Raw genomic sequence first — 24501 nt, 5'->3', positions numbered from 1 at the left:
AGAGGAGTGCCATGTAGGCAACCTCCGAGACGGCAAGTGGTCCCAAACGCCCTTTCATATTCTATTCTCGGATGACTTCTGAGGGTATCCTCCTTAAATTCATGTTGTTATCATATTAAGTGTAAAATCATTATCCAAGACCTCACATCCGGATTCATCACTAAGGAGCAATGCGTGGACTAGACTAGCTGTCTGATTTTGTCTGTTCTTGGTAGACGGGTTGGGTACTTTGTCCACTTTGGCTAGGTAATGGGCCTTTGTAAGGGCCCACGCATCATCTATCCAAAATCACAGATAACAACTATTGATAAGGAGAAGAAGTAATTCAATGAGTTGAGGATGTTGTTTGCTGACATTATGTAATGACCGCTTAGTTTATTTCCGAGAATTAGTAGATAATTAGGGTATAATTTTAAAAGTATACTTTTAATTATTATGTTTATAAATATGGAGATATATTTGAATTCTAGGTGTGCTATTTATATTTATATGAATTTTATATTTTTCACATTTTTATGTCCGGTAATAGTGAAACACGACGTATGGCATATAGAGTCACTTTATTATAGTTTAGTATTTTTAGAATAGCAGGATGAGCTAGATAGACGTTTAGAATGTCAGGAGTAGGCGGGATTAAAGTTTTGGACTATTTTACCTGTAAGCCATTTTTCCTTTCTAAAGTTTTAGTGGAGACATTTTGGTCATTTTCATGGCATGTATATGTGGCTTTTCCTATTGTTGGCAGCTGGCCATTATTTTAATTAGTTTTAGTTATTTGTTGAATTATCTTAGTTAGTGAAATTAAAGAAAGATAAATTAGAAAAAAAAAATCAAGTATACTCTTTCTCCAAGCCTCTCATTCGACCTCCCTTAGAACCAGCAAGAAACCTGATTCTTGTCTCTTCTTTTCTTGGTGATTTAGCAAGGATTGTGTAGGACTCACAAGTGTTAATCAACGCAAGTCTTTTTCCTTTGTTTTCCTTAGTTAAAGTAAGGTTTCAAGCATATATGATTTCTAGGGTTTTCTATCTGTGCGGTACGAGTTTGTTTTAGAGTACTTCCTTTTATTGATTTTTGATTATTCAAGTTGGTTCAAGCTGGTTTTTGTGGCTATGGTAGTGTTTAAGCTAGTATGGAGCTTTTAAGCTCAAAAATGACCCTTTAATGGTGATTTTAATTTTAGTAGCTTGATTATAAAATTTTCAGTTGGTATATGTTTATTGATCCTCAATTAGGTGTTCTGGAGCTTGTGGTATGTTTTGGGGTAGATTTAGATCGTTTTAGGGTACCTATGTTTTTCTGCAGTGAAAAACGGCAGGCCATTTCTGTAGAAACAGCCTACCGTTTTTACTGGTGCAAGACACAGAAAAACGGCATGTCCTTTTTTAGGTAGTTGTTAGGTTATAATGTAACGCCCTTACTTATATAAAATAAGATGCCATAAATAAACTGGCGTTAAGATACTAATGTTGCCTTTATTAAAAAAAAACAATTTTCAAAACATGGGTACCCAGTTGAAAATAAAGTATTACCACTTAGGGAAAAGTAATAGAAAATTTAAACGACAACATCCTCGATAAGTTTAATAAATTAAAAAAAAAAAACTTTCAGCGGAAGATGGCCAAGACCACACGCAGTTACATGATCACACGAGATACACCCCATGCTGCCCAGACTCAACTTGTCACCGAAAGCTTACAGGCTTACTTATCTGCACATAGGAGGTAAATAAGGGGTGAGCTGCAAAGCCCAGTAAGGAAAAATAAAATACTATGTACCAGCATTCACACATCATAGCACAAACATATACATCAAACATACAACAACCTAATCATAAGTATAAATAGAGGCAGCCACACAAATACTGAAATACCACACACTCAGACTCACAATCACACTCCAGCTTCCATACAAATCTGGAGTGTCTTACGTTCTTAACCAGAACGCAGTACCAATAACCAGTGCACCCTTACGTACACTGCCTCACTTACCACATCACCATACATGTGTGGTTTCCAACCACTTCCAGGTACCTGTAACATGATTAAACAGCCATATACAATCCATCGACAAAACACTAATATTTCACCGAAACTATCACATTTCACAATTTCAATACAATTTATTCAAGCAGTCATACTAGGTACTCAAGCCATATAAAAGCAAGTATAAAGTATAATTATTTTCCTTACCTCAACTCCGCTGTAATTAACTCCTACGATACCTTCTAGGCCCTATAACATTTAATGAAACCCTTAGTCCACCGATAAACTCAATATATTTATTACTCTTACTGTACAGCAACTTTAGCCTAGAATTTGACTTATAAAACGTTTGAATTAGAAGTCCTACTGTTCACAAAGTTTTTAGTTAATTGAAAGACCTTTCTAACGGTATAAAGATCATCAAAATCGGAGCTATAACCTAGGAGTTATGCATGTTTTCTCAAAACAGTTTCTTTAAAATCCTGGATCATGCCGATTTCTGAATATAGCCCAAAAATAAAAGTTTTAAAAATAGTTACACCCCGATCTAGACAATACTTTCTTCATAAAAAATGTAGCTATTTTTCTAAGCTTTAAAACGAGATAAAGATCTTTTAAAATGGATTAAAAGTGAGAGAGATATTGAATTTTTACTGAAGACACTTTTTCTGAATTAAAACTTAAAATGAAATATCATAACCGAGTAAAGATACTAACTTTTGACTGGTAAGAACTCCGAATTAGGGAAAGGTTTCTTCAAAGAAAATATGGATTATTGAATTATCTATCTAACAGTATAAGAATCGCTTGAAAATAATAGATATCGAGAGAGACATCACACTTTTACTATGACAATATCAAAAAGAAATTTAAAAAACTATAATTCGACAGTCAGTGTAAAACATGAATTTTTTGACATCGAAATAATCAGAATTAGGAAAGAGTTTCTTCATGAAAAATGTAGAACATTAAATTATCTTTAAAACGGTACCTAGATCACTAAAAACAGACATACGAGGAGAGAGATATGGTAGTTTTATGAAAACCTATTTCTCTGAAAACGAAAATAAAACATACTTACGAAAAACCTACATCCAACCCCAACATTAAGAGACAGTAAAAGTTTTTACCTTAGAAATTGAATATTGTGATAGAGGCTTCAATTTATGCTATGCTGTAATTTGGTGTGATAGAGGCTATGAGAGATTTAGGAATTATCTAAGTGGAGAGAAAGAAGTAGAGAATGAAATTTGTGTTCATCGTTTCATTGAATGGTAAAACCATATCGTATATATTCAACTGATTAGAAAAAATCTAGGAATTTAAAATTTAAACTCAGCTATACCTTTTTTTTTTTTTAAGGAATAAAATATTGATTAATTACTAATATAAAATTCCTCATAATTTAAATTTAAATTCAACTAAGTCAAATATCTTAAACTAACTTCCCCATTCTTCTCTCACTCTCACGTGTCCCTCTCTCTATTCATCTATTACTATAACCTTTACAAATATATATATATATATATTTTATTATCAAGCTTATACAAAATATATATATTCCTATTATAAATACCACTAGTCTTATTTATTTAATAAACCTATACGTATAAAATAGTATACTAATTTTTATCTATATTCTTATTACATGTATAACAAATCTTATCACTTAATCATACAACTATTTACTAATAACTTATTCTCTAATATAATTAATATTAAATAAATACTTAATCTAATTAACTATATAATTGTACTTAGCAAATACCAATAATATTCATATTTTATTTAATGCAACAATAACATATCAAAACACACAATAATATACCAAAAATAATATACTTGTACTGGATATTACATATAATTAGCCTATGTGTCGGGTATTTAAAGTTAGCATTATCTCGTCTATTGGTGTCTTTTGGAGTAGTTTTACGCTTGATTTTCATTATTTTAGGGTCCCGGAGTGTTAAAGTTCAAATTCAGTCAAATGGCGAAAAACTAGGATAAACTGAAAAAAAAAGTTGGAAAATTCGGTTCCAGAAGCTACAGTAGTCGCGACTTCATGAGAGCCAGGTCGCGACCCTGGTCGCAACTTCGAGGTTTGGCAGAACCTTCGATTTTTGAGGTTTGCCTGTAGTCGCGACCAGCTTAAGGGCTAGTCGCGACTTGGTACGGACGTCGTGGTTTTGACCTAATTTTGATTTTTCTCTCAATTGGAGGCACACTACTCATCCCTATATAAGGAATACGACACTGAAGGTCAGAATTAAGCAGAAATAGACCTAAATAGTGGAGGCAAGTGGAGAGAAAGCTATCTTGAAGACCCGGAGCGATATCACCTTCTAGTTTCTTTCTTTTACCCTTAAATTCTTCTTTATGTTTGTTTTTGTTTCTGAATTAATCATGGATGTTTTTAGAGTTATTATGAACTAAATTTCCCAATAAGGGAGGATGATGAATGTTGTTTAAGTTTATGCCTAGTTAATAAATAATTACCATTCATTCATCTTATGTGTGAATACTATCTTTATTTGTGTTTAATTCCATGTGCAAGCTTGATCACCTTTTACATGTTCAATGATCTCAATTCGAAATCTGAAAAGTGAGAATTGAGAATGCTAAAATTTAAATAGTCTAGGTTTTGATGTGAAACGAAAGTATTTACATAGCCTCAGTGATAGATTATTGCTTAATGCTGATTTTGTGTTGATTTAATTAAGAAGTTAATTAGAGAATACATCATTTAGAACCTAAAAGATCTGAAAAGAGTTAGGTTAATTTATAATCTGTCATTCACATTGAGATAAGGATAGCAATTAGGTATTAACTTTGGTAGCTTATCAACAGGATTCACCTCCCTAATCTCTCATCTTGATTAATCTTTGTTTATTTTCTCTTTAATTTTCTGAGTTATTTACTTTCAAATTGCAAACTTATTATTTTACCAAATAGAATCATAAGTATAATTTAGTAGTATTTAATCCAATTCTTTGTGGTTCGACCTCACTTGCGTGAGATACTACTTGATTGCGTACACTTGCGTAATAAACATAAAAATCGTAACAAGTTTTTGGCGCCGTTGCCGGGGAATTGTTTAAAGATTAATATTACACAAAATTATACTAACTTCTACTTTGGTATATTTTTCTCTTGCTGATTTTTCTAACCTTTTTCTTGCAATATTTTCGTGATCCATTTCAGGAATCCTAAGTGTATGCGTCGTCAAGGACACGCTGTCATATTACCAGTTGATCCTGAAATCGAGAAAACTTGTAGGAGAAACCGAAAGAACAAGAGGCAAGAAGGAGTTTCAGCAACTGCTGAAACTTCAGAAATCATGGCTGCTAATGTGAATGCTAATGCTGCAAACAACGGAGGTAATAACGGTAATAATGGTGGCGCCGTGGAAGATCAAGCTAATGGCCGCAGCTTGAGAGATTATATTCTCCCTACTCTGACGGAGTGCGGTCATGTATCAAAGCCACGGCAGTGGATGCGAACAACTTTGAGATCAAACCTGCCATACTTCAAATGGTGCAGTCTTCAGTTCAGTTTGGTGGCCTCCCTTCTGAAGATCCTAACCTGCATCTCTCTAACTTCATGGAACTTTGTGAAACTTTTAAAGTTAGTGGAGTTAGTGATGATGCTATTCGACTAAGACTGTTCCCATTCTCTCTTAGAGAACGAGCCAAGAGTTGGCTAAACTCCTTGCCACCCAACTCTATTGCCACCTGGAATGATCTGGCAACGAAATTCTTGTCAAAGTTCTTTCCTCCAGCCAAGTCTGCAAAGCTGAGAGGAGAAATTAACAACTTCTGCCAACAAGATAATGAATCTCTCCATGAGGCTTGGGAGAGGTTTAAAGATCTGATCAGAAAGTGCCCTCATCATGGTATAGAGAAGTGGATGTTGGTCCACAACTTCTACAATGGGTTGGTAGGAAACACTAGAACTCTAATAGATGCAGCAGCTGGTGGAGCCTTTATGAGAAAGAGTGCTAATGAGGCTTATGATCTATTGGAGGAGATGGCTCTAAACAATCAGCAGTGGCCAACTGAAAGGAGTCAATCAAAGAAGGTAGCTGGTGTGTTAGAGGTTGATGCCATCACAAAGTTGACAGCTCAGGTTGAGGCATTGACAAAGCTAATTGCAGGGCAAGCTAAACAAGCCCAAGTTGTTTGTGAGTTATGTGGAGGAAGTCATCACTTTTCAGAGTGTCAAGCAGATGTGGATGATTTGCCAATGGATGAAGCTAAAGCCATTGGAAATTATTCACAGAATAACAACAATAATGATGGGTTTAACTAGGGTAATAACCGAAGAAACAGTGGGTTCTATCAGCAACGAAATCAGAACCAGAATCAGAACCAATAGTTTAATCAGCAACAAACCTCTGGTGGAAATTCTAGTTTGCAAACAGATTTATTGCTTCAATTCATGAATGAAACTGATCTTCAATCAAAGACCTGCAGACACAGATGGGCTAACTAGCAACTCAAGTAGCAACCCGTCCTCAAGGGAATGCACTAGCACAACTGAAGTAAACCCCAAAGAAAACTGCAAAGCAATTACCCTGAGAAGCGGTAAAAATTATGATGGTCCTGAAATGCCACAACTAGCGAATGGAGAAAAGGAGAACGAAGCTCAACCAATGCCAACACCAACACCCACATCAGAGAAGGCTACTGACAGCCCAACACAACCACAACAGTCTCCACCAATTAATAGTGATCACCATGTGAAAATACCCTACCCTCAAAGGCTTAGAAATTCAAGCCTAGACAAGCAGTTCACCAAATTCTTAGAAGTCTTCAAAAGACTTCACATTAACATTCCCTTTGCTGAAGCTTTAGAGCAGATGCCAAGTTATGTGAAGTTTATGAAGGAAATTCTGTCAAAGAAGAGAAAGATGGAGGATTATGAGACAGTGGCTCTAACTGAAGAGTGCAGCGCCATTCTACAGAAGAAACTCCCTCCCAAACTCAGAGATCCAGGGAGTTTCACTATTCCTTGTACTATCGGGAGAATTGAAGGAATAAATGCACTTTGTGACTTGGGAGCCAGCATTAACTTGATGCCTCTATCAGTGTTTAAAAGATTGCAGCTGGGTGAAGCAAAGCCAACAACAGTAACTCTCCAATTGGCGGACCGATCACTAGCCCATCCTAGAGGAGTCATTGAGGATGTGTTAGTTAAAGTTGACAAGTTCATCTTTCCAGCTGATTTCATCATTTTGGATATGGAAGAAGATAGCAATGTCCCAATCATTCCTGGGAGACCATTCTTGGCAACTGGCCAAGCCTTGATCGATGTTCAGAAGGGTGAATTAAAGTTGAGAGTCCAAGGAGAAGAAGTGGTCTTTAATGTGCTAAAGGCTATGACGTACCCAAAGGCAAGTGATAACTGTTTCTTCATTGACTTGATTGATGAAATTGTGGGTGAGAAAAATCTGCTAGATGATCCTCTTGAACTAAGTTTAACCGAAGATGAATTGACGGAGCAAGAGGGATAAGAGGTCATGGGTTACGTGAAGTGGCTTGATTCCTATGGGCCCTTGAACAGAAGATATTTTGAGGAATTGGGAGCAGTTCCAAAAGAGCTAAAGCCATCTACTGAAAAGCCTCCAGAACTTGAATTGAAGGTGCTTCCCAGTCACTTGTGGTATGAGTTTTTGGGTCAAGATAAAAAGCTGCCAGTAATTGTTTCAGCTTCTCTCTCTGATGTGGAAACTGATAGACTTCTGAGGGTACTCCGAGCTCATAATAAGGCCATCGCTTGGACACTAGGTGATGTCAAAGGAATCAGTCCTTCAACAGTGATGCATCGAATTCTCATGGAAGACAATGCCAAACCGACAATTGGCGCTCAACGAAGACTCAATCCACCCGTGAAAGAAGTTGTCAGAAAAGAAGTAGTTAAGTGGTTGGATGCTGGAGTTGCTTATCCTATTTCAGATAGTAAGTGGGTTAGCCCGGTGCAAGTGGTTCCAAAGAAAGGTGGAATGACTGTGATCAAGAATAAAAAGAATGAATTGATTCCTACAAGAACAGTCACTGGTTGGAGGATCTGCATCGATTACAGGAAACTCAACAAAGCAACACGAAAAGATCACTTCCCTTTGCCCTCCATTGATCAAATGCTAGACAGATTGGCGGGGCAAGAATATTACTGCTTTCTTGATGGATATTCTGGCTACCACCAGATAGCTATAGCACCTGAAGATCAGGAGAAGACTACATTCACATGTCCCTACGGTACCTTTGCTTTCAGAAGAATGCCATTTGGCTTGTGCAACGCCCCTGCTACTTTTCAAAGGTGTATGATGGCTATCTTTTCAGACTTGATTGAATCTTGTATTGAAATCTTTATGGATGATTTCTCGGTTTTTGGTTCTTCCTTCGATCATTGTTTGGAAAATTTGGAAAAAGTGCTAACTAGGTGCGAGAAGTCTAACTTGGTGTTAAACTGGGAGAAGTGCCACTTTATGGTAACAGAAGGAATTGTTCTTGGGCACAAAATTTCAAAGGCAGGAATTGAGGTGGATAAGGCCAAAGTCTCAACAATAGAGAATTTGCCACCTCCAATTTCTGTAAAAGGAGTGAGGAGTTTCCTTGGATATGCTGGCTTCTACCGCAGATTTATCAAGGACTTCTCCAAGATCTCAAAACCTTTGTCTAGCTTACTTGTCAATGGTGTTCCATTTGAGTTTGGAGATGATTGTTTAAAAGCTTTCAAGGTTCTAAAGGAGAGATTGATTACAGCACCGATAGTAACTTCACCAAATTGGGAGTTGTCGTTTGAGTTGATGTGCGACGCAAGTGACTATGCCATTGGAGCGGTCTTGGGTCAAAGAGTTGACAGAGTATTCCACACAATCTACTATGCTAGTAGAACTCTGAATGATGCTCAATTAAATTACGCCACTACAGAGAAAGAAATGCTGGCAATAGTGTTTGCTTGTGACAAATTCTGATCCTACCTGATTGGAAATAAGGTAATTGTTTACACAGATCATTCAGCAATCAAATACCTTATGACCAAGAAGGATGCAAAACTGAGACTGATTCGGTGGGTACTTCTACTTCAAGAGTTTGACTTAGAGATAAAAGATAAGAAGGGCACCGAAAACCTGGTAGCAGACCACTTGTCAAGATTAGAGCTGGAAGAGAGTCAGAATACAAAGGAGGTACAAATAAATGAGCAATTTCCTGATGAACAACTCTTTAGTGTGAGGGAAAACCTGATGGTACCATGGTATGCTGACTATGTTAATTTCTTGGCTGCAAAAATAACCCCTCCCGAGCTTTCACGTCAACAATTGAAGAAGTTCTTTTCTGAGGTAAAACATTATTATTGGGAAGAGTCAATCCTCTACAAGCACTGCGCCGATCAGATAATTAGGAGATGTGTGCCTGAAGAGGAGATGTATTCTATCCTAAATCATTGTCATGCTTTACCATGTGGAGGACATTTTAGTGGAAACAGAACGGCTGCGAAGGTGTTGCAAAGTTGATTCTTTTGGCCAACGCTATTCAAGGATGCTACTACCTTTGTAAAGGCATGTGATCGTTGTCAACGAACAGATAATATCTCAAGAAGAAACAAGATGCCTTTAACAGGAATTTTAGAAGTTGAATTGTTTGATGTGTGGGGAATAGACGTCATGGGTCCTTTTCCTTCATCCTTTAGCAATTAGTACATTCTTTTGGCCATCGATTATGTGTCTAAATGGGTCGAAGCTGCAGCTACACCCCAGAATGATGGTAAGACAGTTCTTCGCTTCCTACAAAAGAACATCTTTACTCGGTTTGGTACTCCTCGAGCAATAGTAAGCGATGAAGGGAGTCACTTCTGCAACAAGCAGATTGAAGCACTTCTTTCAAGATATGGTGTCCTACATCGAACTGCTTTACCATACCATCCCCAAAGTAATGGCCAAGCCGAAATTTCTAATCGGGAGATCAAAATGATTCTAGAGAAAACAGTGCAAAGATCAAGGAAAGATTGGTCAAGAAAATTAGATGATGCATTGTGGGCATATAAAACTGCTTTCAAAACACCGATTGGCATGTCCCCATATCGGTTGGTGTTTGGAAAGGCTTGTCATCTACCGGTGGAGTTAGAGCATAAAGCTTTTTGGGCCATGAAGACTCTTAACATGGAACTAAAAGCTCATAGGGAGAAAAGATTGTTACAGCTGAATGAGTTAGAGGAGTTTCGAAACGAAGCCTATGAAAACGCAAAAATATACAAGGAGAGAACTAAGAAGTGGCACGATCAAGGTCTAGTACGGAAGGAGTTTCAACCAGGGCAGCAAGTGTTACTCTTTAATTCAAGGTTGAAACTGTTTCCTGGGAAGCTGAAGTCAAGGTGGTCAGGACCATTCACAGTGGTCAAGGTGTTTCCTTATGGAGCGGTGGAGTTAAAAGGTGTTGGTCCAGCAACTTTCAAAGTTAATGGACAGTGTTTAAAGCTTTACTTAGGAGGTCAATTTGACCAAGCCAAGTCCGCCATGATTCTGGCGCCACTTTGAAGCACAAGGCTCAGCGTCCGGCTATATGACGATAAAGACAGCGCTCTTGGGAGGCAACCCAAGTGTTTTCTTTAATCTTTCAGACTTTTTGATTATGTTTTTAGTATGCTTTAGTATTTTTAGTATTTTCAATTTTTAGATTAGTACCAGACATTATTTCTTTTTAATTGAATCGTGAAAAGCGTGAAAAAAAAATCGACTTGGAGCCCAGTGGTCGCGACCTGAGGTTTCCTAGGTCGCGACCTATTTTTCAAGTCGCGACCATGGTCGCGACCTGGACTTTTACAGAAACTCGTGAATTTTTTTTGCTCCAGTGGCCGCGACCTGCCTTTGGCCAAGTCGCGACCCCAATCGCGACTTCCCAATTTTCCAGAGAAGCACATAATTTGATCGTAAGCTAGTCGCGACTAGCCTTTGGCCAAGTCGCGACTTGCTCACGTATTTTCTATAAATTCAAATTTTTCCCCCTCATTCAACCCTACACCAAAAATTTCAAATTTCAAATCCTCTCAGCCGAACCCTACCCCTTTCCATCTCAAAATTTCAATTTTTCATCTCCAATCTTCAATCTTTATCTTTTCTCAAATTTCTTAAACCCAATCCATTCAAAAACCCAATTTCACTCAATAATCTACACATATCATCAAAACCCATACCAAAAATCACCCTAACACCCCAATTCTGAAAATCATCATTGTCTTTATCTTCCACCTCAAGCTTTCAAGAACATTCAACAATGGAGGTGGAGTAAAGCTTTTTCGGGTTTGTAAGTATCACTTTCTTCGATCTTTTAAGAATTTGATTAATTTTTTTTTTAGATTTTGGGTGGTCTAATTGTGTATTGTGCAAAATATTGTTGATATTGGGTTGTCATTATTGTATTGAGTATTTGAGATTATTGTTTGAGTGATTTTCTATTTTTTGGGATAGAGAAAAAAATTAAGGGGAGGTGCTGCCCAATTTTTTTGAAAGAAAAAAAAAACAGAGAAAAAAAAAAGTAAAAAAAAAAGGAAAAAAAAAAGGAAAAAAGTTTTCGAAAAAAAAAAATATGGCACCTAAGAGGACTAGGAATGTAGAGGAGGGTTCGTCTTCAAACCCACCACCAACGGGTTTTGATAGGACCCGCTTTGGAAACATTGAGGCCCAAAAGCGCTTCATGAGGCTAAAGAATAGGGCTTATATTGATGATCGGGGTATTGAATTCCCCGAGAATCCTTTGAGGCGTCAACCTCGATTTGAAACAATCAAAGCTCAAATAGAAAGAATGAAGTGGGGAAGTTTTGTGGATGCTCGGAGTCGGGCTAATGTTACTATGGCTTGTGAATTTCTTGCAAATTGGCCCGACCGCCGGAATGGGGAAGTGAAAGTGCGTGGGAAAAAAGTTCCTGCTACTGCTGATGCATTTAATGTGATGTTCTCTGTCCAAGATTACACTAGGGAAGAACAACGCCTCCGAATTATTGAGGAGGAAGAGCAGTTTGATATGGTGGATGTGGCGGAGACAGTGGGATTTCCGGGGTTGAGGTTTCATGACAATGATGGCACAGAAGGGTCCCCCAATATCCTATACCGGTGTGAGCTGAACCCGGTGGCAAAAACATGGCTGTACTTTGTAAGTGCTCGGTTAGTGCCAAATAAGCACTTTTCCAATGTCCAAATGGATCGCCTGAAATATGTGTACGCCATAATGAAGGGGTACAACATTAACATTGGACAAGTCATAAGGCAAAGCATTGAGCAGCTCGTGTAAGGAGCCACGTGAGGTGGTCTTGGTTTGGCGGGAGTGATCACAGAACTCTGCGGGGCATATGAAGTTCCCCAATTAGAGTATGACAACACGATGTTGCCACTTCGCAAGATGGACATTGCCTTTGTCAACAGGCTGAAAGAGGAACGCGAGCCTAGTGTTGAAGAAGAAGAGGAGCAGCCCCTACAATTGCCTGGGCCTATCGATCCTACAACACAATACACTCATGCACAGCTGAGTTATATAATTCAGCAGAACAACCACTTGCAACAATACATGGTGCAGAGGAGTGTCTATGATGAGGGACAAGTTCAGCAACTTAACTCTCTTATCAACAGAATGAACATTGGGATTGATGACCCGAACTATTTGGCATAACCTCCTCGGTTCTATCCTTATGACCAGCCGCCACCACCCAACCCTTTCTGAGAGGGTCTCAGGTAAGTTTCTTTTCTCTGCATATTACTGTACACATTGGGGACAATGTCATATTTAGTTTGGGGGGAGAGACTTCAAAAATTTTAAATTCTGCACTTTAATTTCTGCATTTTAATTTTCTGTTTTAGTTTTTTTGTTTTAGTCAAGGAATGGCAATAAGCTTGATGATAGTTGTATACTGCTGATTAGTGCGATGTGATCTGAAACTGTAAAATAACTGTGTGCTTGATTTTGTTAACTCTTTGGATTAGTACGGATGTTTTGAAACCTATGTTTTTCTGCAAATATTCAATCTGTGAAAATTATTATAATTGTTTTACTATGGTTTGTGGTAAGATTGATAGGATAGCTTAGAACTTGCATGTTTATTCTTTTGAGGCGAAATCCTTGATAGTGTTCAACTGAAATATGACCTAGGCATTTGTTTGATAGTTTGAGCATTTCAAGCCTACCATAATAAGGTGTATCCCTAGTTAACCTTTTGAGCCTAACCTGTTATGTTTTTCACCCATTGATTTGAAAATTTTGCAACCACACTATTAATTTTTCTTCACCATGTTATCTATGATATCATAAGCTACATGATTAGTTTGGGGGAGGAGAAACATTTAGTGTGAGGAAATAGTGAGAGGTAGAAAAACTTGTAAGATTGAGAAGAAAAAAATTGTGTAATTCCATGTCACTAAAAAAAAAAGAGAAAAAAAAACAACACAATGAAAAAGTAAAAAAAATATGTGTTCAAAAAAAAAAATGATTTCAGTGATGTTGGGAAATAATAGAGATGTCTTCTCTCAATCTTGGTAAACTTGGGAACATTATGGGTATTGAAAAAGAAAAGTAAGAAGCTTGTGGGTTCTATTTGTGTGCTTATGATATGTTGAGCCAAAAATTATCTTTTGTCTATCCCTGAATATCTGAGCAATTATACTTAAGCCTTTAAAAGACCTAATGATTCCAAAGAATACTGTCAACATTAGTGGAGAAAGGTAAGCATGCAAGCTTATGAGTTATCGGATTGTGGAACTGTTGGAAAGAGTAAAATTTTTATAACAATGTTTCACATTTGAATAAATTGTTGCAGTTGTACATAGTGTTATTAATTGAGTATCCGAGTTAATTGTTAGAGTTAGTAGGGTCAAAATTCTAGTTTATGCAAGGAAGAAAACAGAGCATGAGTCAGCAGCATAGTAATTATCTGATAGCGTAGTTAGTTTTTTTTTTTTTTATCTTACTCGGGGGCGAGTAAGAATCTAGTTTAGGGGATTTTGTTAGGTTATAATTAGCCTATGTTTCGGGTCTTTAAAGTTAGCATTATCTCGTCTATTGATATCTTTTGGAGCAGTTTTACGCTTGATTTTTATTATTTCAGGGTCTCGGAGTGTTAAAGTTCAAATTCAGTCAAATGGCGAAAAACTGGGATAAACTAAAAAAAAAAAAGTTAGAAAATTCGGTTCCAGAAGCTACAGTAGTCGCGACTTCATGAGAGCCAGGTCACGACCCTTTTTCCTGGTCGCGACTTCGAGGTTTGGTAGAACCTTCGATTTTTGAGGTTTGCCTGTAGTCGCGACCAGCTTAAGGGCTAGTCGCGACTTGGTACGGACGTCGTTGTTTTGACCTAATTTTGATTTTTCTCTCAATTGGAGGCACACTACTCATCCCTATATAAGGAATACGACACTGAAGGTCAGAATTAAGCGAAAATAGACCTAAATAGTGGAGGCAAGTGGAGAGAAAGCTATCTTGAAGACCCGGAGCGATATCACCTTCTAGTTTCTTTCTTTTACCCTTAAATTCTTCTTTATGTTTGTTTTTGTTTCCGAATTAATCATGGATGTTTCTAGAGTTATTATGAACTAAATTTCCCAATAAGGGAGGATGATGAATGTTGTTTAAGTTTATGCCTAGTTAATAAATAATTGTCATTCCTTCATCTTATGTGTGAATACTATCTTTATTTGTGTTTAATTCCATGTGCAAGCTTGATCACCTTTTACATGTTCAATGATCTCGATTCGAAATCTGAAAAGTGAGAATTGAGAATGCTAAAATTTGGATAGTCTAGGTTTTGATGTAAAGCGAAAGTATTTACATAGCCTCAGTGACTAATAGATTATTGCTTAATGTTGATTTTGTGTTGATTTAATTAAGAAGTTAATTAGAGAATACATCATTTAGAACCTAAAAGATCTGAAAAGAGTTAGGTTAATTTATAATCTGTCATTCACATTGAGATAAGGATAGCAATTAGGTATTAACTTTGGTAGCTTATCAACAGGATTCACCTCCCTAATCTCTCATCTTGATTAATCTTCGTTTATTTTCTCTTTAATTTTCTGAGTTATTTACTTTCAAATTGCAAACTTATTATTTTACCAAATAGAATCATAAGTATAATTTAGTAGTATTTAATCCAATTCTCTGTGGTTCGACCTCACTTGCGTGAGATACTACTTGATTCCGTACACTTGCGTAATAAACATAAAAATCGTAACAGTAGTTTCCCCGTTTCGTTGTTTTTCTCGTGTTTCTTCGATACGTAGGGCTTTGCCATGCTATTTATCGATAGGGAAACTTTTAGTTTCAAGTTTAAGTCCTCGAAAAGTGATTTAGCGTATAACTTATCAGTTTTGCGTATGTTGTGACTTAGGGGCCTGTGAACCGTCGAGCATTAGTTCTACTTAGGTTGACCGGAACACCTGAATTCGGAATCAAGGTAAGATTAGTATAATGATATTTGTATGTGATTACATATTTAGCGTGCATGTTTATGAAATGCCTGTTAGATTACATTGAAATAGTGATATCAGTATACGTAGAGTTATATTAGATACTGATGAGTGTATATTTGGCATAAGTATTGATTGACATTATCACATCAGTACGACTAGAGTACCGAGTATAGACTAATATTATGGTCAATAGTACTGTGTTGGGAATATTTTACCAGGATCTAGATTTACTAACAAGTATGTTTCATTAACATCCTAAATATGAATTCTCTAAAACAATGAAATAAGCACATAAGGGTTTAAGAAAACCTTACATTGATTGCAACAGAATATAATGACTCCTTCCATTCTAGATCTCTAGCCCTTGATTCCTTTCTGTAGCAGAGCATTATCAAGATGTGAACCTAGATCTCTTTCTCTCCTCCGGGTTTGGTTACCACCGTCTTACTCACTATGACTGAGTACTTGACTTGCTATGTGTGGGCATGGCACTCATCACTCAAGGTTCGAATGGTGAAGAACAATGAAGGAGGTGAGAAAATACTAAGGAAGGAACTCTCTCATCTAGGTTTGGTTGAATAGTCAAGTTGACATTAATTGGATGAGTGAGAGTATCATGTTCCTTTTATAGTGTTTCAACTAGGGCTTAGGGTTGAATTATATGGATTAAAAAAAGAATAAAATATTGGGCAAAAAACATATGTGGCCGTACACTTCAAAGGGACTCATCTCTAGTTACAATTTTGCCACTTTTTTCAACCACTTATTCTTCTTTTCAATAATACCATATTTTTCCAATTGAACCTTATAAATACTGAAACTATTTATTTAATAATTATAATTAATTACTAAATAAAATTGTCATTTATGTAATTTATTAATTAGACCATACAAAGTCTCTTAATTAACAAATTGACCCTAAAACCTCTATTCTTCACAATTAAGTCATTGCTTAGTGAAAATTCATAAATAAGACATAGTCTAATTTTAGAATTATAATTGATTAATTAAAATCAATTAACTGAGTTTGCAAGCAATATTATCTCAACTAGTGAGGGGACCATGGACCTATATAACCGAGCTTTCAATAAGTAGATCTAGAATTCACCAAGTAAATTCTCAAATTATTAATTCTGCCTTGCTCCACTATAGATTTAGAATTGAATACAATCTCAGTTATATAGAATGCTCCATATGTACCATGATATAGATGCGTTATGATTATCCATTGTTATAATCCTAATAGTCAAGGATCCTCTATTGATGATCTACACTGAATAGGGATAAATTTACCGTTCTACCATTCAATGTATTTTATCCTTAAAACACTTAGCTACCAATAAATGATACTTCAGTAAACTAATATAATTACTAAAATGAGGCCTCAATCATTTATCTCTATTCATCCAAGCTTGAAGGAGATCATCGTTTCACTTCTAAATACTTATAGAAGCTATAGATTCCATATCTATGATTAGCGCTCCCACTCAATTGTACTATCATGTTCCAAAAATGTACATACCACCCAGACCAAAAAGTAGGCTTAACTAACAAATCAAAGAACACAAATAACACTCTTGAGACCGAACCTAACCATGTTAGGATTAAGATCCATAGACCTAAGATCAACCATTGATATTGACTTAGAAAGATATACAGTAAGTTCAGGATATCTTATCTAAGATCAATATCGGTCCCTTACAATGTATACTCCATACATCCGATACTGGTAAACTTTGCCAATGCCCTAGAAAGAACATAATACTTATCCAAGGTGTAAGCATACCTATCGCTGATTATCATGCCAGTCTAAATCTAGTGAACTGATAAATCAGGAAATTAAATTTTTGAATATATAATCATGACTATATTCCACTGTGGTGATAACACTATAATCATGAATAAATACATATGTTCTGAACTTAATAGAATTTATACATTAAACAATCATGAAATAAATCATGTCAACCATGTAACATAAAATGTAGTTTCTGATCTTTATTAATTAGTAAATCTGATTATATTGAAATGGGTTTTATTTAGGGCACAAAACCCAACATACTGTTGTACGAACGTTCTGGACTCAATATGCATGGGATGCAAGATAGGGTTATGATTGGGTGTATGGATACCTAGTTATAATATGGTTTAAGTTATGTTATGATTATGCTTTTCTTACTGAGTATGTCGACTTACAGTTATTATTTACATGTGTAGGTAAAGTCAAAGCTAAGACTGAGCAGCAATGAGTGCGAGCAGGTGAAGATTGTACATATCGGGACAGTTAGAACTGGAGTGTTCGATCTTCAGGGCAATAGGCTTTATTTTGAATAGTCGCTAGGTGACAAATTTTTGTAATTAATGTTTTGTAAATAGTTATAACTTTTAAAATACGGGATCCCTGTTTATGTAAAGTCTATTCTATTTTAAGTAAAGGTTAATTGAGTAAAGTTTTAAACACGTTTTTTAATAAACTCGCTGATTAACAACGGATTTATCACGATAACACGCCTAAGCTAGTAGGGTGTTACAATTTAGTATCTGAGCTGTCAAGTTGTCTTTCAAAGATTGTCACAATATGTACAATCATCATCAAAGATAAGCTCGACTCACTCGGTTCAAATAAGTCTTTATTGCTTCGGTAGTTTATTTTATTAGTATATTATAGAAAAAGCTTGTTAGGAAGCAAGCATGTTAGTAGCTTTGATAGTTGAATAGGCGCATGTTTCATTTTCTCAAGTAAGCGGCAATTATCAATTTATTCCTGATCGCAATCTGACTAGGCTAGCTCACTGTTTCGCATGATGTTATATTAGAATGGATGCCAGGTGAAACATGATAAGCCAGGGTAACTCGGTCGGATCTAGTGGTGGTTAGGGAGTTCAGTTTCCCTTGAATATTCGTGGTCGAGGCGAGAGGTAGGGGTGAGCAACATTCGGTTTGGTTAGTTTTTTACACAAAAAAATGCGAAATTCAATTTTCGATTTTCATGGTTATAATACGAAAACTGACCGACCATTATACAAATGTAAATAAAAAAGCCAGTAGTTTTAATTCACAACCGACCAAATCGAACTTCATTTTTTTAAAAAAAAAATAAGCTTTTAAATTTGTTATAATTATTTGAAAACTAAAAAATTTAGAGTATTGTATCAAATATCATATAATTTAAGAATAAAACTTTCTTAGTTAAATAAATAATGTAAAATAAATTTTTTTAAATTTGTTCAAATTATTTGTGCTACTAATATGGTAATGAGTTATATTAAAAAAATTGTATTATTTTATGAATGTGTATATATAATATGTAAATGCATCAAACTACAATAAAATAAAGCAATGAATAATCGAGACTTTAAATAAAAAAGATATAAGTAAAACTAGTTTAATAAAATTATATATTAAATATGTACAAAATAATATATATTATATATAATATATAAGTTCGGTCGGTTCTCGGTTTAATCGGTCGATTTGCCATTAACACAAAAACCGACCATGTTAAGACAAGCTTTTTTTGGTTTTTCGATTTTTTTCGGTGTTGGTTTTTTCGGTGTTCGGACGGTCGGTGTATTCGGTTTAGTCGGTTTTTTGGATTTTTTTTGTCACCCCTAGGCAGAGGCCCAAGAGATAGGGCATGCAGTTGGGGTGATGTTAACCCACCACAGGTTGCCCAAGATTGGGAGAATAGATTTGCAGCAATGCAAGCCAGAATTAATGAGCAAGACGAAAAAATAGGCGATTGAGGCAGTAGGGTGCTCCTACAATACTTGCTCCTGAGGTGCAAGTGGCTCCTACCCCTTCTGTGCAGGTTGGGCCAGTTGTCGTTGTGAATTGAATGGAACCACTATATAAAAGGTTCCGTAAACAGGCACCTCCAGTCTTTCGGAGAGGTCTGGATGTTATGAAAGCCGAGCAAAGGCTGGCTACCTTTGTTATCAACCGAATTTTAAATTTCATGGGAGTCACTAGAAATGACAGAAGTGACCTACGCTACCTTCCAGTTTTAGGAAGATACCTTAGTTTGGTGGGATATGGTAGCTCTTACTTGGGATGTAACTACAATTACCTGAGAATAATTTCAAGAGTTGTCTAATGCAAAGTACTATAGTGAGGCAGTCCGTAGTGCAAAGAAAAAGGAGTTTACTCAAACTCAGAAAGAGAATATGTTAGGTAATGGTGATGCTATGAAGAATAAAGAAGAAGGAAAAACAAAAAGGGGAAAAAAAGAAATGATTTGTTAGCTGAGAAAATTTTGTTTGTTTACTTTTTATTTTTTTAATGATATATTTTTTATTTTTTCAATGATTCATTTTATTTTTAAATATTTATTTAGGTGGATCAATAATATTGTACAATCAACCATGTATACAGTGTGTTCACGTGGACAATATATACATGGACAACCAATGTAGAGTTCAATGCCAAAAATATTGGGAGTTCACCATAAATGCTAACAGAACACGAATATTAAAAATTTTATCGTCAAAATTTAAATTTTAAAAGTTAATTGCTAGTGAACTGAAAGTATTAAAGATTTCGGTGCAATTAACTCTTAATATTTTATTGTCTTTCATTTCTCCAATTCCGAGTTGTAAAACTCTTCGATTATTTGGGGCCGAAGTTGAATATTACTCAAAGTAAGGGGTGAAAATGAAAATACCCCTGAAAGGATTTGGAACGAGAGAAAGGAATATACCAGAGACTAGGGTTTCATTATCGAAGAGAATATAAATACTCCAACTCTGTGTGCTGAGCAACTTCCTTTGACGAGTGGTGCTTTTTTTAGTGAAACTAAACCAACTTCACTCTCCGCCTCCACTAATATCTTCAATCGCCATGGCTGTCACCTTCACAGATCTCCACACCGAAGAGGGACTCAAATCCCTTGATCAATATCTCTCCAGCAAAACCTACATCTCTGGGTATTTTGATCAAATCGTGAATTTCATTTTATTTTAGTTTCTTAGTTATTTTCAATTCATATTTAGGCTCGAGTTTGATTGGTGATGTAAATTGTGTTCTTAGAGATGCATTGACAAAGGACGACATTAAGGTGTACGCTGCCGTGGCTGCAAAGCCCGGGGATTCTTATCCTAATGCTTGCAGGTGGTACGAAAGCGTTTCTTCACAGCTTGCTTCCAGGTTGGTTCACCAGATTTTCTCTATATTAGTATCAGTATGTGTTGAATTTTATTGTTTTGAGGTATAATAGTAATATATAAATCCAAATTCACAATTTTGAGGCCTTTTTTATTTGATTCGTTAGCTTTCCGGGCAAAGCTGTTGGTGTTGGAATCGGTGGCAAAGGTGCTCCTGTAGAAGAACCTAAGAAGGTATGTTTTGCTTGTTTGTGTATTCAGTGGTATTTTAATTTGTCTTTATTAAATCAAATTAGTTTGATTTTTGCCCTGTCCTGTGGAAATGGTTCCGGATCTGAATTGTAGTTTTAGATCAGTATAGTTTTTTTTTTCTTTTCTTAGTTTCTTTGTTCGACCCTTTAGGAATTTTGCTTTAATGTCATACTGGTGAATGGTTGGGACAATGATTCTTGTTTAACTCTACGTTTAGGTAACAAATGATCGATCATAAGAATGGTATTTGGAAATTTTTGTTTGTTTTCTTTTTAATTAGATTGATATATCTGCTGATACTGTGCCATCTTATCTTTCTTTGAATAAAGGAAAAAGAACCAAAATCATACTTCTACTCACATTCTTTAGATGTTTGAGATGCCCTACCAGTTTCTTTTCTTCTGAATTATTCATATTTTGTGACTTTAATTGTTTGCAATTGAATAGAGATATATTATGCAATTTATCATGCACGTTTTTTCTTTCTTAATAATACAACTTTATGACCAAGAGGATATTTGGATTGACATGCTCTCTTGTATCTATTCAATTTCTTAGGATGCTCCTGTTGAAGAGGATGACGATGACCTCGACCTCTTTGGTGATGAGACAGAGGAGGACAAGAAGGCCGCTGAGGAGAGGGAGGCTGCTAAAAAGGCTTCTTCTAAGAAGAAAGAGAGTACGTATAATGTGAATGCATGTTTTGGAGAACTGCCAGAAGTTTCCATCAATTAGAAATTTACATGTGAAAATTGTTCTTACATTTACTGATTTATTTTCTTTAGGTGGAAAATCTTCTATTCTGATGGATGTGAAGCCTTGGGACGATGAGACAGACATGAAAAAGCTAGAAGAAGCTGTTAGGAGTGTTGAGATGCCTGGTCTATTGTGGGGAGCATGTATGGTTTGCCTTACCCTCAACTCATTGTGCCTACTTTATTTGTCTAGCTCTATGCAAAATATAATGAAATCCAAAATATCATCGATTGTCATCTTTTCTTTGAGGTTTTTTTTTTCCTAATAGTTATTGTATTCTAATCTTTGGTTTTTAATTTGATTTGTAACAGCAAAATTGGTTCCCGTTGGTTATGGTATAAAGAAGCTTCAGATTATGCTTACAATTGTCGATGATCTCGTGTCTCCCGACAACATCATCGAGGACTATCTTACTGCCGAGCCTGCTAATGAATACATCCAGAGCTGTGATATCGTTGCCTTCAACAAGATTTAAATACTTTTTTTGTGTTAGTTATTTATGGGGCTATTTAGTTGTCTAATTTTTCACATTGTGTCATGCATTTAAAATGTTTTTCTTTTTTGGCCTTGTGATTTTGTATCGGTACTGTTTATTTTTTCTTGTTACGATAAGAGGAGGAAAGTTAAATCTTTATGTTCTACTAATTAGTAGTATTTTAACCTTGTGTTGTTACATCGTCAATCTTTATTTTTTAAAAAAAATTGACAATGCTACTGGTCTGAACATGAAAGAAATGGTAAGAGAAAGAAACCAAAAAAGAAAGGAATTAAATTTGTGTTTTTTTTATTTTACATTATTTATTATGTTATTTTTTAAAAAATATGTATTTATTTTATTTGAAAACTAGTTTTTATTATATAGACCAAAATAATAAGGGATTTTGAAAGAGTTTCAGAGTTAATTTGAGAGTTTTGCCAATATTCCCGAATATTAACTTATCACTGTACGATCCAATTCAATCTGTAAAGTACGGATATTCGCATTTGTGCGGATTGGAATGTTGATTGACATATAAAGAAAATAGTAATTTAAAAGTCTGTATATTCTATTCTTATATATATTTTTTTTTCTATATACAATTTAAAATAAAATTAAATATTTTTTTTATATATACAATTTTTTTCTTCCTTTGAATTTGTTATTTGTTATTTTATTTATTTAATGTGTTGTTGGAGACATAAAATAACTATATTTATTTTATTTTGTTGCTAGTTATGTGAAAAAAAAAATTCATAAATATTAAATAATTTAATATTAAAAAGTAACCAATCCAAAGTAACCGATCCAATCCGTACTTTTGCGGATTAGATTGGATTGGATTTGAGCTATTGTGCGAATTGAATTGGATCCAAAAAATTAAATCCGCACTTAGTGCGAATAAAATACGAATTGGATCAGATGAACAGCCCTAAAATAACTTGTGTCTTTCCTTACAACCAAAATAGCGTTTTTTATTCAATTTTTATTTAGTATCATTAAATTTAATAAAAGTTCATTACTACTTACTACTCAAAGCTTGAACATAAAACTTGTGATTTAAAAAGCCACATAATAGTTCAAATTGTTTTTTTTTTTCGTAAAAATATTGAACTCGTGTCTTTCTTTTTGTTCCAATTTTAGAAACATAATGTGAATGGATTATTTAGTTTAAAGCTAGCTAGTGTTGTAGTAACAGTAGGAGTTCAAATTAACCTAGTTCTTTTTGTTTTGTTATTTTTTTTCTTTTTATTAATATTATTATCAGCTTCATAATGAATGACTTAATGAGCACGAGAGAAGACGGATTAGAGAAACTGTTGACACTTTTATAAGCACTTGTATTGCATTGAAAATTAGACCAAGTTCACATGAAATAAAATCGTTGCTGAATGATATCGTTAAACTATGCGAACCTCTTAATTAGGATCAAACCTTCGAATACTACATTCATGATTGTTTTTCAAGATTAAAGCCATGTTGAACTTGAACCATAGTAGACTCGATCAAATCATAAGTTTATAAAGATAAATATCACCTATTTAAAGAAGATAAAGAAAATAGTCAATACAAATTAGACCAGCAATCCTAGGCAAAACCAACGATCTTCGACATGATTGGGTATAGTTTTTTCCTCTTTCATGCCAATAGAATTTTATATCGTACACTTTTGGCCTCAGTTGTAGGCATTTCTGTTCTTGCAGTCAATATTCCCAATTAAGCTAAGCAACAAGCTTTATTTTTGGCCTAAAACACAACATGCAATGTCAAAACAGAAAAGGGAAAATAGATGATGCTAGGTACGACCAACTAGAAAAAGAACTTCAAATCTGAAGCTGAGGAATCAATCTTCCGGGATTCATGAAAGTAACCGTCCACCTAAAGAGAGCAAGCTATAATTTTTAATGTCATAACTACATAGCCAAAGAAAAGAAGGTGGACGAAATGGACTCAATGTTTGGTAGAAAAGAAACGAAACAAAAGATTTGAAGTCTATATTCTTGTCCTTTTCCCCCAAAATTTTCTTACAAGAGATTTGAACTATCCTACCCCTAATACTAGACTTGGACTCAGTTGAATGAAACCGAAACATTGTGACAAGGAAATGCAAACATACTATCCTCCTATACCTATACACCCTAAACATAAATGTGAAGATGCAAAAACAAAGCAAGTCCTGTCATTTATTAAAAATTCAGCAATAAACGTAAACTGCAATGTAATTCTGTTTTCTACTTTTTAAAGCAAGTTCAATAAGTAAGGGGAGAAAGTGCAACTATTCTAGATCACTGTTAAATCATTCATTTCACACCGAAATTTTTTAAGCAAGTTTTTTCACCCTTGAAATGTTTAAGGGAGGAAATTTAGTGAAATGGAAGTTTAATGTACAATATTCATCCTCATCTATGATCTAACAAAATATATATAATCATCCTAGACTTTTGATACTCTCATTCATAATGATAGCGTAAAACACGGCTC

At 35.3% G+C, this 24501-nt stretch overlaps 1 protein-coding gene, 1 long non-coding RNA gene and 1 other non-coding gene across 3 annotated transcripts; 1 reads left to right on the top strand and 2 right to left on the bottom strand.

Annotated features, from left to right (window-relative positions):
- Positions 1 to 1045: 1045 nt before the first annotated feature.
- Positions 1046 to 3430, bottom strand: LOC133034757 (uncharacterized). Its single transcript, XR_009686123.1, has 3 exons — positions 3116 to 3430; positions 2193 to 2234; positions 1046 to 1711 (listed from the first exon to the last, which is right to left on the bottom strand). It is a non-coding gene; the product is annotated as an uncharacterized LOC133034757 (long non-coding RNA).
- Positions 3431 to 5774: 2344 nt separating this feature from the next.
- Positions 5775 to 5881, bottom strand: LOC133035235 (small nucleolar RNA R71). Its single transcript, XR_009686513.1, has one exon. It is a non-coding gene; the product is annotated as a small nucleolar RNA R71 (small nucleolar RNA).
- Positions 5882 to 20028: 14147 nt separating this feature from the next.
- LOC115719461 (elongation factor 1-beta 2) lies at positions 20029 to 22202 on the top strand. Its single transcript, XM_030648522.2, has 6 exons — positions 20029 to 20357; positions 20461 to 20577; positions 20702 to 20768; positions 21345 to 21465; positions 21572 to 21685; positions 21854 to 22202. The coding sequence occupies exons 1-6, from the start codon at positions 20272 to 20274 to the stop codon at positions 22015 to 22017; spliced, it is 669 nt and encodes a 222-aa protein (XP_030504382.1). The 5' UTR covers positions 20029 to 20271; the 3' UTR covers positions 22018 to 22202.
- The last annotated feature ends 2299 nt before the right edge of the window (positions 22203 to 24501 follow it).

Source organism: Cannabis sativa, chromosome 2, assembly GCF_029168945.1.
Source record: "Cannabis sativa cultivar Pink pepper isolate KNU-18-1 chromosome 2, ASM2916894v1, whole genome shotgun sequence".
In the NCBI taxonomy this organism is placed as follows: domain Eukaryota; kingdom Viridiplantae; phylum Streptophyta; class Magnoliopsida; order Rosales; family Cannabaceae; genus Cannabis; species Cannabis sativa.
The sequence above is the reverse complement of the archived record's forward strand: the minus strand, read 5'-3'. Positions and strand labels throughout refer to the sequence as shown.

Bases quoted from the DNA above. Each gene is read 5' to 3' on its own strand.
- LOC115719461 (XM_030648522.2), top strand. From the start codon at position 20,272: ATGGCTGTCACCTTCACAGATCTCCACACCGAAGAGGGACTCAAATCC. The intron at 20,769-21,344 runs GTATGTTTTGCT...TCAATTTCTTAG, and splicing joins CTGTAGAAGAACCTAAGAAG to GATGCTCCTGTTGAAGAGGA. The intron at 21,686-21,853 runs GTATGGTTTGCC...GATTTGTAACAG, and splicing joins TGGTCTATTGTGGGGAGCAT to CAAAATTGGTTCCCGTTGGT.